Below are 15751 nucleotides of genomic sequence, written 5' to 3'. Positions count from 1 at the left end.
GTATTAAAAAAAGTTGAGTACTAAAACAAAATACCATATTTATAAGCAGACTGTAGTGTGGAAATTTTTAAGATTTAAAATTATAAATTAAATTGGCAAAAATGCAGCTTTAGAATGGATAAGGCGAGTTCAAAAATAGTTAAAAACTGTTAGGTTGAAAAACAATGCTTTTTGTTTTATCAAACAACTAAGTGCTTTACTTAGTCTTTATTCTTCATTGTGTCTAACAATTAATCATGAACAAATAAAATATTTCTCGCGGTTTTATAAAACTGCAGCTTTTGTTTTATTAACACAAAAGGTCTTAACACTTCTTGTTGAAAATAGTTCAACCTATGATATAACTATTTTCTATAATTTAACTTTTCTGGATTATTTAACTGCTAACATTTTTTCAACAAATTTTTCTTTTTTACATCTTCGCAACACTGACAGTAATCTTTTATTTTATCTGAACTTTTCTTGTTCTTTTCTTTTAACTCGGCTATCTGGGAAAGGCAACCCGAAGCTCCTATATAAAACGAATATATTTTTATGAAAACTATTCCTTATACTTTAAGCTGTCAATTATGACTTAATAATCTTGTTGACTTAAAACTAACTACTGTAGCTTGAGTTCGGGGTTTAAAAATGTATTCTAGCTAACAATAACTCATTATACTTAGTTCTTTCAAACTACAAGTAAGCAGTAAAATAAATAATACAAAATGATTTATCAAGTAAATACAAACCATTCTGCAGAACTTGGGCAGCAACTTGCAGGGTTCCTTGATTCGAATCAACTCCGTCAGGTCTGCCTTTCAAGGAAAAGCCTGCACAATTAAATAAAATTATAAAAATACTGCCTTGTTAGTTACTAAAATTTCACATTTTATTCAATAATAAAAACAAAAATATTGTTTGTTAAAAAAGTTTTGAAAAATTACCTTTTTCTTCAAATTCCTTCTTGTCCTGGAGAATTCGTTCCATCAACTCCTAAAAAATAACAAATATTATTATCTAATTATAAATAACAATACTTTTTATTAATCAAGTGTTTAAAATCAACGACAAAAATAACTTCAACTGATACTAACCTTGCAGCGGTCAACATCACCGTTAAAGTGCAGGAGAAATTGTTTTTCAACAGCTTTCTGCACTTTTTCCTCCAACTTCTTGCAATTGCACTCAACCAGTGTGAGACCTATTAAAACAAATGTTTTCTGAAACTATTACAATCATTTCATCATATTACTTTTTAGCTACACTTATTCTAGCATAATTAGAAAGAATATTGTATATCAATGATATAACATAATTAGTACTATATTTTCAGCACTCAAGTATGGAAACAAAATAAAGCATTAAAACATATAAAGACAAACTAGGGTAACTCTAACCCTATATAAGCCTTATTAAAAACTAAAATTACAGTTATTTGGGTTGTGATAGTACATAATAACACTTATTATCATACAGTTAGTATAAAAAATTGCATACAATTGAAAAAACAGAACAAAAACAAACCGTTGGGGTCGGTGGCCATGGACCTGAGGAAGTTCTCGATCTGCGAGGTGACGTCCTTCTCCACCTGTTCCTTGGCCTCCTTGGGCAGGTGGCTCTCCACCGCCTGCGTGAGCCAGCTCCCGTGCTGTATCAGCCTGGTGACCACCGCGGCAGCTGTGTCGACAAATTCGTCGTCTTGGTGCCAGTACTCAAAGCCGCACGTGAGGAAATAGCGCGCGATCCGACGGTTATGGCTTTCTACGGAAAATTCCGCGCTCTCTGCGCTTTCTGCGCCGCTAGAGAGCGCTTTACATACAAAATGCTTTGGTTATTTAAATTGTTTTTTTTTTTGTAGAAAAAAATCAAATTGGACACTTTTTGCAAAACGTGCGAACTTTAAGCGCATGTACTTAATATGAAAATTTACTTGTTCAAACTTGAATTTGTTTATCTAATTTTAATCATATAACTAAAAAAATAAAAAAGAAAAAATGTTGTTATAACTGATATATAATTTAAAATTTATGTATTTTTAACTTTTTAAATATATATGATAATCGGTTACCCATTAAAACTCAAGACTTAAATTTACCTCTAAACAAAGTGAGGGAAAATTCTTGAACACAAATATTAAATATCAAACCTTGCTCGGACATGTTCTCGTCGAAGCTCTCGTTGGAGTTGTCGCTCGCCCCATCGCAGTCCGGTTGCTGGTTGCCGGGCGACGCGGTTTCGCGCAGGTGCTGCTGGATGATGGGGACCACGGATGCCTGCAGGGACGTGTTGTTCGCCTTGAGGGTCGTCACCTGGTCCTCGTACTCGTAAACCGGTTGCAGCATGCGCGCCTCTTGCTATATTGATTTTTATTATTTGTATATTTATTTTTATTTTTACTATCTATATATTTATTTTTTATTTTAATTTTTTATTTATTTTAATTATTTAATTATCTTCATACTCGTTTGAAGATCTTAATGCTCGTACACCGGTTGAAGCATGCGCGCCTTTTGCTGTTTTTTAATTAGATATTTTAATATTTGTTCTGAATAATTACAATTCTAAGTCGCATATAGCGCATTTTCGAATAATTATTTGTTCATATATATGTTTTTATTCATTTGATATTACTTATGATTTTAATTTATGTTGCAGCATGCGCGCCTCTTGGTGTTTTTTTAATTATAAAATAAATATTATTAAATGTTTAAACATTACCATCCTGACCCCTTGCAGTTTGATTATGTTATGGAGTAAGTTGTATACAAATTTGATTAAAAATAACAAAAATAGTTTAAATTTAGAGATCACTGTTGTTGTCCAATATGTTCACATACATTTTAAAAATACTTAATAATCAATGTGTTTGGTATTTTTAGTACTAATATGTATGCAAGTTTATAATTTCTATATTAATTTTGTATTATTTGCTATCGTTAATTTATTACTTATACCAACTATCAAAATGTTACAAAGTTTGTGGTAACATTTATTGTATTACTAATTACTTTTGCTCTAGTCGTGAGACAATTTAAAACGTCAGGCGCTAATTGAGTGCAATTCCGGTCGTTTGAACAAAAAACAACAACTGAAAATACATGGCATTTCTCTGCTTAAACTCACACAATAAATTGATATATTTTCATAAAAATCAACATTATTTTTCCTTCGAAATTATTTCAAAAGAATTTAAGTTCACGAAATACATGAAATCTCGGGTTTTAAATTATAATAAATATCAAACCACCTACTTTTTTTTTTAATTAAATCCACGAAGTACATAAAATTAATAATTAATAACAAACCTCCTGCATGGCTTGAGTGTTGGGAGGGAAGGGAATGGTCGGAAAGTTGTGTGGAAAATCCAACAACAGTTTCACGACGTCCAGGTGACCGTTTCTGCTCGCTTCAACCAACATGTTCGAACTGTCCTTCAACTGTTTATAAAAATTATTTGAACTGTTTTTTCTTCAAGTGGGAGAAAAGAACAATTTCTAAATTGGTTGAAACTATGCTAAAGCTTAAGGAATACATAATTGTTAGATTTCAACAGAATGTTTGAACTGTTTTTCAACTGTTAAAAATAAATTAACTGGATTATTTGTTTTTAATTTTTCCTTAGTGTGAGAAAAAACTATTTTCAGTGGTTAAATTAAGGTTATGCTACGCACATTAAGTTTTATACTTCAACCTACATGCTCAACTGTCCTTTAATTATTTATATAAGTTATTACTTTGAATTTATTTATTGCAAAATTATTAATGGAAAAATTAATATAAATTGCAAATTTAAGTTGAATAAAGTTTAATGACTTTAGTGATTAATTTGAGAAAATAGTTTAAGGGTTTAGGTTTTGTGGTAAAAATATGCTTAACATGTTTAACACCTTTGCATAAAATTTAATCTGGGAAAAAAGGGAATAGAGTAAAATAATTTTGTTTGTTTTACGAAACATTTTAACTTTTTTATTAATTTTAAGTGTTATTAACTTGATAACACCTCGATGTTTTTTTTACTTAACTTGCACGACAGTCTGTTTTTTTTACATAAATTAATTCCAGACACGTTTCTTTCAATTTTAATATTTTAAATATAGATTCAAGCTTTTAGTACGTGACAAGGCTTAACCAGACAATTATAATATATTTAATTCAATTGGTTGTAATTATATTACATCAGACAATGCACATAATTTCAAAACACTAATCAGCAAATTAGTACAAGCTTTTTTACGTATTGCTAAATCTTTTATCTATAATTTTTAAAAACATTTTTTTAAAACTTTTATTTCTAAATTGCAAAAAAAAATTCTTTCCAGTCTTTCTTACGTTTGTAATAAGTTATTTTGTTTAAGGAAATTAAATTTTTAACCTTATTACTCCTCAGTATTTAATGTTTCCTATTTTTGACCAAATTTATAAATCTACATTTAAACAATTGCAGCAACCAAGCGTGTGGTAATGCAGTTCGAAATAAACTCAGACAAGTATTAATAAATATATACTACAGCACTAATTAGTTATATTCCCTTGAGACGTTTTGTGTACTACTTAACTAGTTGACAGTATCAAGCTGTAATATACAAAAAAAATGATAAAAAACTGATTGTTTTAATACCCTAAAACAATTTTCCACGTGTATTACCTAATAACTTTAGTTTTTTAAAGCAATTAATTTGAGTTTAATTAACTGAAGTTCTCTAGAATATTGGCTTACACTTTAAGTACAAAAATGGTTTAACAGTTTATATGTTATATGTTATTTTTTGTATCATCTAATCTTTGGCTATTTCTTCAAGTTATGCAATTTTTTTCCAGTTTACTTGATGTATAACTTGTATAATTAAATAATAATTTGTTGAATTTAGGGCAATTTCTTTAATTGGAATCATTATATTCAATAAACTTTATGTACAAAAACATATATGTAAGTACAAAAATGATAATTTGTTATATGTGTATTCATGTATCATCTAATTTTAGGGCAATTTTTTAATTGAAGCATTGATTTCAATCAACCTTATGTATGGAACATATAAGTAAAAAAATAATTATTTGTTATATGCTTATTCATGTATCATCTAATTTTAGGGCAATTTTTTCAAGCATTCATTTCAATAAACTTTATATACAAACCTTATAGTTGGGGTCGGCACCTTGCAACAGCAAAAGTTCCACGATCGACACATGGCCGAATGCGCAAGCGAGCGAGAGCACAGAGTGGTCGTTGTTGGTGGTCACGCTGTTCACGCACGCACCTGTTTTCAGTCAATTGTTTATAGAGCTAAATTTTGTAGTTGTTTAAAGATTTTACTCAATCATAACACAGCATTTTACTACTCAAACATTTTTCATTATTAAACTTTTCCTTAAATACTTTTCAAAACAATTGTTATACATTACATCATACGTTTTGCACTATCAACTAATGTAATACAATTTATAAGTAACGAAAACACACAACAAAATTTAAAATTTTGATATTCCACACAAAAAAACAACAAAATTAAACCTTCTTCGACGAGCATTTTGACTGTTTCGAGATGGCCCGCCCTGGCGGCCTTCATCAGCGGCGTCCTCCCGCACTCCGTCTTGTACTCCAGCTCGGCGCCGTGGCTCAGCAGCAACGCCGCGATCTCGTTGTGGCCCTGCTCGCACGCGAAGTGCAGCGCCGTGTCGTCGCTCTTGGTGGTCGCTTGCACGTTGGCACCTGCTTGAATTAGGTTATTTATTATATTTGAGATATTCGGGTTTATTTTGAAGCTTCCTGGTGTGCTCGAATGAAAATAGGGTATTGACAGTAAGTTATTCTAGTTAGTTATATCATTTAGTTCGTTAAGAAAAAAATTTTAGTTAGACATGACAACTCCATTTTTTGCTAAAAAATGTACTAAATTTTTATCTTCGTAAATATATAGAATAATTTTAAGTTAATATAAATATATTTATACCCCTGATATCAACACTTTAGTACATACAAAACCATACATTATCTTAAACCTTTTTCAATCAGGTACTTGACAACGTCGATCTGCCCTTCCTGGCAGGCTTCCATGAGCGGGGTGCTGCTCCCGACCTCGATGTCGGCCCCGCCTTCCACCAGGTACTGCACCACTTCCAGGAAACCGCCGCACGACGCTAAAGTGAGGGCAGTCTCGCAAGTCTCGTCGGTCTTGGCGTTGACGTTGGAACCTGTGAGGTTGAACTCTTCGTCTAACACACCTATTTATGTGCGTACAAAATATGCTTGTTAGAATTTGTAACTCAATTTTGATGTTTATTGAAAACAAAAATAATTATGTGCGTACAAAACATGCTTGTTAGAATTTGTATCTCAATTTTAATGTTTATCAAAAACAAAAATATTTATGTGCGTACAAAACATGCTTGTTAGAGTTTGTATCTCAATTTTAATGTTTATTAAAAAAAATATTTATGTGCGTACAAAATATGCTTGTTAGAATTTGTAACTCGATTTTAATGTTTTTTTAAAAAAATATTTATGTGCGTACAAAACATGCTTGTTAGAACTTTTATCTCTCAATTTTAATGTTTATAAAATAAATAATTATGTGCAGAAATATACTTGTTAGAGTGTTTCAAGTTCCAAAGTATTGATAACAAATTAAAGTAAATATAACTACTTGTCGGAATTTGAATTTGAAGTCTTACACATTTAATACTACAACTACCTATTTGGGTACAAATGTATGCTTGTTAGACTCTGTTTTTAAAGTTTTATGTTTAAACATTAAAGAGAAATTGATAACTAGTAAGACAGACTGGATCAAAAGTTTTTTTGACCAATATTACAAATTAAATGGTTATTTTTAAGTAATACTGCATTAAACAAGATTTTTATTACCCATAATATGAACTTTTCGGCTATTTTACAACCATTTATACAAGATGAAGGGTTTTTTTTCACATTTCAGAACGAAAAGAGATTTTTGACAAACCCAACTTAATTAGAATATATTTTGACAAATGCTGTCAAAATATAATTTCTACAGGGTTGCCACTCGTTTTTTCCAAATTTTTTCCAGGTTTTCCGAATTTCTTCCAGGTTTTTAAAAGTACACATTTTTGGGTCTATTTTTAGTTTTAAGTAAATTCTATATAAAAAACTGTGTTAAATAGTATAAAAACATTGAAAAGATACTGTAAAGTTACTTTAAATGTGTTTTTTAATAAAAAATTTTTTGATAATGACAAAAAAATCTTATTTATAAGATAGATTTTTTGTGTCAAATCGAAATTTTACTACTCCAAATGTTAAAATTATTAAAAATTCCAGGTTTTTCCAGGTTTTTTGATTAAAATTCCAGGATTTTCCAGGTTATTTTTGCCTAAATTGTCTTGTTCCAGGTTTTTCAAGGTTTTTCCAGGTTTCCAGTGACAACCCTGTTTCTAACTGTAAATTCTTGCATATCTTTGTGACTTATTTAAACTATATTGAAACTTCAACTTATAAAAAAAAACTTGATGGCCCTTTCATATCTTTGAGGAATTTCATAAGATTGCCTTGATTTAATGGTTACAACAGATAAAAATTTAACTTCAAGTGCAACTTTTTAAAAAAGCAAAATACATTTTGGTAAGCGATGAAATTTAAAATGGGTAGAGGATGAGCTTGGCCTCAGTTTAAAAGCAAAACGGCCAAATTTTGGGTGTGCAACAGTTTTTGAAAATTAAAAGAGCTAAGGTTTTTAACACTTACATCAACGTTTAAATGGTTGCTATTGAAGAAGGGGATAAATCATATTTTAAATGTCTTATTACAGTAATTAGTAGTACAGTGATTTATAAACCTTACCTGGGTTTTCAAAACATTTCAAAACATTTGATGTGACTAGAACAGAGTTTGAAAAGATATTAAAAAGAATTGAGGTAATTTTATAAATTTTCAAATGTTTCCATTTTTTTCAAATATTATCACAAGAATCAAACTAAAAATATACAAAACTATTCTTTTTCAATTTTTTAATGAAAAATTGAATCATATTGCTGTATAACATAATTTTATGTTATTAAAGATAATGTTGAACATACAATAGCCTATAGATTCTTGTAACATTAACTACAGTTGTAGGTAGGCAATTTAGCATTAATAGGTAGGCTATTTAGCCATAACTTTACTTTTTTTTCAATTTAAACTTTCAATAAGCAGACAGAGAACTTTACTTACTGCTTGAATTGTAAATATATTTTAGATTAAGGAACAAATATAGCTCTATTGTTAAGAAAACACTAAGAAAATGACAACTTTCTTTGATGTAAAACTTCCTTTTATATTCTTAACCCGTTGACATTTAGTTTTAAACATATATTTAGATTGCTAAAAACAAGCTTTGTAGAGTATCTGAAAATTAACAATAAAACTCCTCAGCCATTTTTTCATTTAATTTTATTTGTTAGCTTCCAGAATTTAAAGACTTGTTTTTACAATGTACTAAATATAATAATAAAACTGGCATTGTCATGGATTAAAGACAAATATAGGTAAGTATATAGTTAAATTTCCTTTGTCAATCTATTGATTATACATGGACTTTGTGCAAAATATTCTATATATCTTCTATGCAAGTATACTATAAAAACAGCCCATTATTAACCTTACAAAATAAGCAACTTGTGAAATTTATAGAAGACATGTAAATTCAACTTATATGTGCTTATTAGTCATAAACTTGATCCCTATCATTCATTTTACTTATAGAGTTATATGAGAGAAGTTATAAGGCCAATATTTGAAACTAAACTTATCATTTTGGGTATATATGTAACTGGATGTATAGCTTTAACAAAGAAGAATACAAGCATTGGAATCATTAAAAAGCTTATTGTATTTGGCTTGTTACATAAACAATCAGCACAAACTTAGCTGCAAACTTTTTTATTACTGCTATTGTTCTTTTGTATCATAATATTGTAATTATTTGCATATTTAGATGCTGTGGTCAGATATTAGACTTTCAATGTCAATTATTCTTAGAGTGACATGGTTTTGTATCCTTAGCCTACTAAAAAATTTTGATAGAAACATTTTGCTTGATGTATTTTAATATTTATAGCCGCGTGTTGTGAACTTAATGCCGATAATTTTTAATTAAGAGTTAAATATGACAACATTGTATACTAATTTTGTTTTATTTTCATTATTTTTATGTTATGTTTTATTGTTTATTGTTGAGATGACCATCCTTCCACTGTCACTACTGCTCATTCATAGTTATTTAAATGTTTTTTTTAACTTATTATTTTTTAGTTTTTAATTTTTTGTAAATATTCAACTCAGCTTACAGGTTTCATCATTCTTGGCGTTGACGTTGGCTCCTGAAAAAAAATAACAAGTATTAAAACCAAATTGAATTAAAATAGTTAATTAGCAACAAATGATTTAATTAGGGTAGCACTAAAACCAAAGCCATTAGATTCAGAAAATAGCTATATGATTATTAAATAAATTTATGTTAAAACATTTTTAATCTGAATTTTTTATGACTTGATTCTAAATTAATTTTAAAACTCAGGTGAAGGCTTGCTGACCTTAATAGTGAATAGAGTAAATATTTATTGTATTTTTATAAAACTGTTACAACTTAAAAACTAAATACCTAACACAATAAACTAAATATCAACTACAAACAAGTACCCACCCTAAAAGCATAATAAAATTTTTCAATGAATTATAAATTAGATTAATTACAAGTATACTACTATATATCTAGTTTTGAAACTCAGGTGAAGGCTTTCTTGTAAAGAGAGTAAATATTTATGATATATTCATATAACTGTTACAACCTAAAAATTAAATATCAACTACAAACAAATACCCACCCTTGTTGATGAGCAGCTCCACCATGTCCTCGTGTCCTTCCCTGCTCGCCTCCATGATGGCCGTGTACCCCTCGTCGTTCACCTCTTCCAGGATGGCTCCCCTGTTGATCAGCAGGTCGGCCAGCTCGACGTGACCGCCGCAAGCCGCCAGGGTCAGCGGGGACTCGAACGAGTCCTGGGGCATGTTCACTTGGGCTCCCGAGTCGAGGAGAAGGCGGGCAACATCGACGTGGCCGTCCTGTGAATATTTGACAATTTTTAGTAGTATTTTACACTAAGTAATTTTAGGGTATATATGTAGATTTGTATGTTGCTAAAAATTTCATCTATGGGCTTCAAAAGTTTTCTTGTGAATTATATCAAAATTTTATGTTAGCATAAACATTGTGTTGAACTTTTTTAATTTAGTCTAAAACCTTAATCTTTGCTTGTTTACATATGTTATGAACTAGTAACAAAATTTTTAAGTAATTTTTATACTTATATCATTCCGTATCACCTATTGCATATATATTTATTGAATTTAGAAAAGATTAATTAATATCTCACCATAGAGGCTTCCATGAGGGCGGTGTGCATTTCGTCAGTTTTGTGCTCGCGATCCGCCCCGCGGTTCAACAGAAACTGAACCATTTCAAGGTGGCCTGCAAAAAAATCAATGTAAAAATTTCAAACAGTACACCAAAATTTATAGGTGACCAAGAAAATTTTAAATGACTTGCATTTAAATTGACACGCCTAAATTTCAAGCTGACCAAAATGTTTTAGGTGACTAAGAAAATTTAAATGTAAACACTTGCAGCTTGCAAGTTGACCGAATAGTTTAAAAAGCTTAAAATTACCAAAAAGCTTCAAAAAATTAAAACTGAAATCAGATTGAAATCAACCTTGTAATCTATCTAATTTTTTAAATATTAACTAAACCCACCCTTGTAGCAAGCCAGGGTCAGCGCCGACTCCTTGAACTCGTGGGAGGAGGTGTTGATGCCGGCGCCGCTGTCCAGCAACAGCTTGGCCACTTCCACGTGACCGCCGCTGGCCGCCTCCATCAGCGGCGTGTGCCCGTTCTCGTTGTGGCTCTCCAGGTGCGCGCCCGAGTCCAACAAAACCCTGCACACGTCGACGAAGCCTCCGCACGCGGCATACGTCAGGGCGGTGTTGCCGCTGCACTCCTCTACGCATATATTTGATTTCAAGAGGGGTCCTTTAGTGGGGTTACGCATACAAAAGTTTGTTGTTAGTAATTGTTGAATTTGTTTGCCTATGGCGTGTCTTATCAGGAGTGTACGATTAGCTTTTTTAATAAAACAAAAAAATTTACTGAATTTTATACTATTGAAGTTATTTTAATCTATTTACATTTACTTTAAAAATTATTTCCTGTTGTACCTTATGAATAGTTTACAGTAAATACAAGGTTGTCACTTGTTTTTAAAAATTTTTCCAGGTTTTTAAAAGTACGCATTGTTGGGTCTATTTTTAGTTTAAAGTTAATTTCTATATAAGAAACTGTGTTAAATAGTATGAAAACATTGAAAAGAAATAGCAAAGTTACTTTAAATGTGCTTTTTAATAAAAAAATTTTTAGATGATGACAAAAAAATCATATTTATATGATAGATTTTTTGTGTCAAATTTAAATTTTACTACCGAAAATTTTAAAACTATTAAAAATTCCAGGTTTTTTGATCAAAATTCCAGGTTTTTTGATCAGAATTCCAGGTTTTTTTCAAAATTTCTCAATTTCCAGGTTTTTCCAGGTTTCCAGCTAAAGTGGCAACCCTATAAATATTAATTTACAGCTACATATTTCCTTTTTATCTTAATCTAAGCGCAAAACAAATGAAGGAATATGGCAAACCGTTACCATTGGATGACGCAGCGTTGACGTCCGCCCCGTGGCTCAGCAGCAGCATGCACAGTTGGGCGTACCCCCCGCTCGCCGCCTCCATCAGGGGCGTGCACTCCCCTTTGGCGCCGCAATCGTCAACGTTGGCGCTGTGCTGGAGCAGCACCTGCGGGAATAATTTTTTAGTTTTTTTCCAAGGTGGAAATGTTATAATTAAGGACAGTGCTTATATGTGAAAATATTTTTAGCCACTTATTACCAGGTCAAAGCTGAAATTGCAAACACACAAAAGTAAACAGGAAAAGTAAAACTTTAAAAAGTGAGCAAAAAAAGTGAGAGGATTAAACAAGTATAGATCAAAATTTTAGAAAAATTCAAGTAACTTCAAACAAGAGGTGAGTGAAACAAAAAAGAAAGTGTAAACTCAAAACTGTGAGCATACACAAAGTTATGAAAATATTTGCCTGCGTGAGTATAGATCAAAATTTAAAAAAAATTCAATAACTTCAAACAAAAAGTGAGTGAAACACGAAAAGAAAGTGTAAACTCAAAACTGTGAGCACGCGCAAAAATATTTGCCTGCGTGAGCTGCGCTTTCAGCAGCTCCAAGTGCTCCGGAGTGAGCTTCTTCCTGAGGTCCCTGCCCGCGCTTGACGTCAGGTACTTGGACTCGTCCGCGAAAGGCGGTATGCAAAGCAACACCTGGAGGTTAAAATATGAAATAAAAAGAGAGAAAAGACATCGGTGGAAAGAGAGATGGTAGATTTTTGTGCTGGCTAGAAGTGTATAAAAGGAAAAGAGTAATGCAATCGAAATATAAGGGAATATTACAATAGTTTATTAGAAAACATAATGTGGAAAGCTTTAAATGCTAAAATGTTTTACTTTTAAGAGAAAAACTTTTCAACTACATTCTGTAATGTAGATAGAAATAAGTATATTAGACATAAAACTTATCAACTTGTTTTATTAAAAAATATTCACAAAAGTTTCCACATAATTAATGGATTTTTTGTATTGGTGCCTATGTAATTTACATGCTTAATAATAAAAAAAGTTACAAGTTTTAACAATTATGCTCAGCAATTGTAAAATATATATATATATATATATATTTTACAATTGCTGAGCATAATTGTTAAAACTTGTAACTTATATATATATATATAGTATTCAAAACGAAAATGTATCAATCCACCTCAACAAGTTCGTATTGTCAAGATAATATAATAATGTCAAGTAAAAAAAAATTCGACTACACTTAAACTAAAATAATCACAACTTTCCATAGTAAATTATCATAAATTCGTCACCTTATTTTTACTATCAAGTATTTAAAATAGAAAATTTAAAATCTCACCTCAACCAGCTCGTACTGGCCCTGGGAGCAGGCGAGGCTCAGCAGGGTCTCCCCCTCGTCCGTGGTCGCGTCGTTGGGGCTCCACCCGTCCGACAAGATCTTCTGGACGGCGTCCACGTCCCCCTTGCTGCACGCCTCCACCAGGTCCCTGAAAAGTCTATACATAACACATTAGTTGAAAACTGCTCTGCGGAAGTTTAAATTACTGTGAATATTATTATTTCCACCAGGTCCCTGAAAAGTCTATACATAACACATTAGTTGAAAACTGTTCTGCGGAAGTTTGAATTACTGTGAATATTGTTATTTATACCAGGTCCCTGAAAAGTCTATACATAACACATTAGTTGAAAACTGTTCTAAGGAAATTTGAAGCAATTACTATGAATATTTTTGGTAATAAAAATAGTCAGTCATTGATTAAGAAAAAAAGTTTTCATCTTCCTCACACTTTTGTTATGCTAGGACGGCAAATTGATCATCAAGTTGTCTTCCTCTTAAAAGATTCTAAAATACCAATCAGGGAGTACAAAATTAAAATTTTAGAGTTAGTTTAAATTTTTAAATGAATTTTCAAACACAATTATTAATTTTTAAACTTTATTCAATCAACTCTAAATGCACAACTCTTGTTTATGCTTTTTTTTATGCACACAGGAAATTGATCGTCAGGTTGTCTTCCTCTAAAAAGATTCTAAAATATCGAACAGAGAGTACAAAATTAAAATTTTAAAAATACTATTAACTTATCAGACTTTCTAACAAAGTTTACAAAGAATATTGCTAAATTTCAACTAACAGGTCATCTCCGGGTTTACTTATCCAACAAAATTATTGTTATAAACATTATATTGTAGACACCAGCAAAAAAAAAGACATTTAAACTAACTGGTCATCACCGGGAACCATGTGTCCGTCCTCGTTGAGGTCCTGACCCGATTCGGACGGGTTGTTGAAGGACAGAGACGACGGGGCGTCTTCCAGACCAGAGGACGCGTTGTCGTAGAGACGGTCACCGTAGCCGGGGTTACCAATGTCCTGGGGGTCGAATCCGTGACAGCCTGATTGTGGAATGTAAAATATTTTATTTAATTGATGTAGATAAAGGTAACACTTGAAAATTGAATAAGAAATAAATTTAGCAAGTTAACTGTAAAGCTTTAACATATTTTACAACACTTAAAAAATTTATTACTTATGTAAAATATTAATCTCAATTTAAAATATTTGTTTATAAAAAGCAATTTTTTTTTAAAACAGCTTGAAAATGAACATAAAATATTTAAGTTTAGAAAAAAAATCAAACAAAAACATTAAATTTTATTTAACTTAAGAAATATTGAAACACAAAGCAGCCTGATAGTGGAATGAAAGATTTACAAACTTGATGTACAAACTTGAAATATTTTCTTAAAATTAGTTTATTATTTTTTAAATACCTGAAGCGTGGATGAGGGCCTGGACCTCACACTGGCGCTCGAAGCTGTTGAGGTTCTGGTGGCAGGACAAGCCGGGCAGTTGGAACGGCTCGTGAAGGTGGGACAGGCGGTTGCTGATGGAGCGGTTGACGTTGTTGTGACAGTTGGCCCGAAGCCTCTCCAACGCCTGAATTAATTATGAATATTTATGAACATTTGATGAACTAAAGTTGAATGCAATATTAAAAAAATCATAAGAAGGTTACTTTAACTTTGCTATAATTTTTTGTCATTGCTTTTTGCTATTGCCTGAATATTTATAATTTTAACAAAATTCATAAAAAAGTTGACAAGTTTTTCTACAAGACTTCTTGGTATTTTTTATTATACTAGTTAACCATATCTATGGTACTTTTTGTTTAAATATTTTTGTCAGTTTTTCAGAAATAAAGTTTAAGACTGTTCTTACAAGTTAGCCACTTGAAGAAGGAAAACTATTAAATAAACAAAGAGTTTAGTTATAAAAAACTTCATTTCAAATAAAAATCAAGCTACCTCCATAGAGAAATCCTCATTCACTTGGTGGTTTTCTTTCACTGCAATACTCATTATGACTTTTTAACCAAGGATATTTAATATAAGCCTTAAAAAGTTGTATGTTTCACAATTCATACATATCTAATACATAATACTTACATTTAGTATATTTTAATACATTTAACTTAAAGCTGATTCTTTTAAAGTTTTTGTTCAAATAAAAACAACATAATCAACAACTTTTTTAAAGCTTTATACTTGACTTAGTTAAATACTTGTAAAAAATTGGTAAACATAAAAATTTGGCAAGCAATTTCTTGGTTCATTAATTGGTTGATAATAGGAAAAAATATTTAAGGCTTATATTTGAAAACTTTAAACTTTGTAGAGTTAGATTATAACTTTTAACATCAAAAAATCAGAAGGATAAATTGATTACATAATTTATTTTATTTTTAAGTTTGTAATTGTTTCAACAACTAACTTGGATAAAATTAATTCAATATGATGAATTTATGATTGACAAAAATTAATCATATACTTACAACAACAAAAAAAAATTCAATACAGTCATAATAACATTATATTAAAATAAAAAAAATTTCTTATATGCTAGAAAAAAAATCACTTTATGTACCTATAAATCCTATTGACCTTGTGATTCATACTAAAAGCTTGCATACAAAAGCCCATGTTACATTTATATAAAAAAAACATATCAACTCAACATATTCTCAACTAGGAGAAGCAATTGGGTCAAATCTT

The 15751-nt window shown here is 30.8% G+C and overlaps 1 protein-coding gene across 7 annotated transcripts in view; it reads right to left on the bottom strand.

Annotated features, from left to right (window-relative positions):
* LOC145835495 (ankyrin repeat domain-containing protein 17-like) overlaps positions 1 to 15096 on the bottom strand; it is a 28285-nt gene extending 13189 nt beyond the window's left edge. For 2 of the 7 annotated variants that reach the window (XM_082943120.1, XM_082943123.1), the window contains exons 1-19: positions 15005 to 15096; positions 14471 to 14636; positions 13921 to 14092; positions 13032 to 13188; positions 12251 to 12373; positions 11684 to 11837; positions 10751 to 10996; positions 10372 to 10466; positions 9823 to 10060; positions 9286 to 9318; positions 5983 to 6174; positions 5495 to 5695; positions 5119 to 5240; positions 3288 to 3419; positions 2129 to 2336; positions 1507 to 1659; positions 1077 to 1183; positions 927 to 975; positions 732 to 812 (exon numbers count right to left, since the gene is read on the bottom strand). In XM_082943120.1, the coding sequence (XP_082799246.1) occupies positions 732 to 812; positions 927 to 975; positions 1077 to 1183; positions 1507 to 1659; positions 2129 to 2336; positions 3288 to 3419; positions 5119 to 5240; positions 5495 to 5695; positions 5983 to 6174; positions 9286 to 9318; positions 9823 to 10060; positions 10372 to 10466; positions 10751 to 10996; positions 11684 to 11837; positions 12251 to 12373; positions 13032 to 13188; positions 13921 to 14092; positions 14471 to 14636; positions 15005 to 15058 (2683 nt within the window). In that variant the 5' untranslated portion in view covers positions 15059 to 15096. The remainder of the gene's footprint in view (positions 1 to 731; positions 813 to 926; positions 976 to 1076; positions 1184 to 1506; positions 1660 to 2128; positions 2337 to 3287; positions 3420 to 5118; positions 5241 to 5494; positions 5696 to 5982; positions 6175 to 9285; positions 9319 to 9822; positions 10061 to 10371; positions 10467 to 10750; positions 10997 to 11683; positions 11838 to 12250; positions 12374 to 13031; positions 13189 to 13920; positions 14093 to 14470; positions 14637 to 15004) is intronic. The other 5 variants (XM_082943122.1, XM_082943124.1, XM_082943125.1 and 2 more) reach the window with 5 other exon arrangements.
* Between the last annotated feature and the right edge of the window lie 655 nt (positions 15097 to 15751).

The sequence above is a fragment of the Thalia democratica genome, chromosome 5, assembly GCF_965202585.1.
Source record: "Thalia democratica chromosome 5, ktThaDemo2.hap1.1, whole genome shotgun sequence".
In the NCBI taxonomy this organism is placed as follows: Eukaryota; Metazoa; Chordata; class Thaliacea; order Salpida; family Salpidae; genus Thalia; species Thalia democratica.
This window is presented reverse-complemented; position numbering and strand designations above follow the sequence as displayed.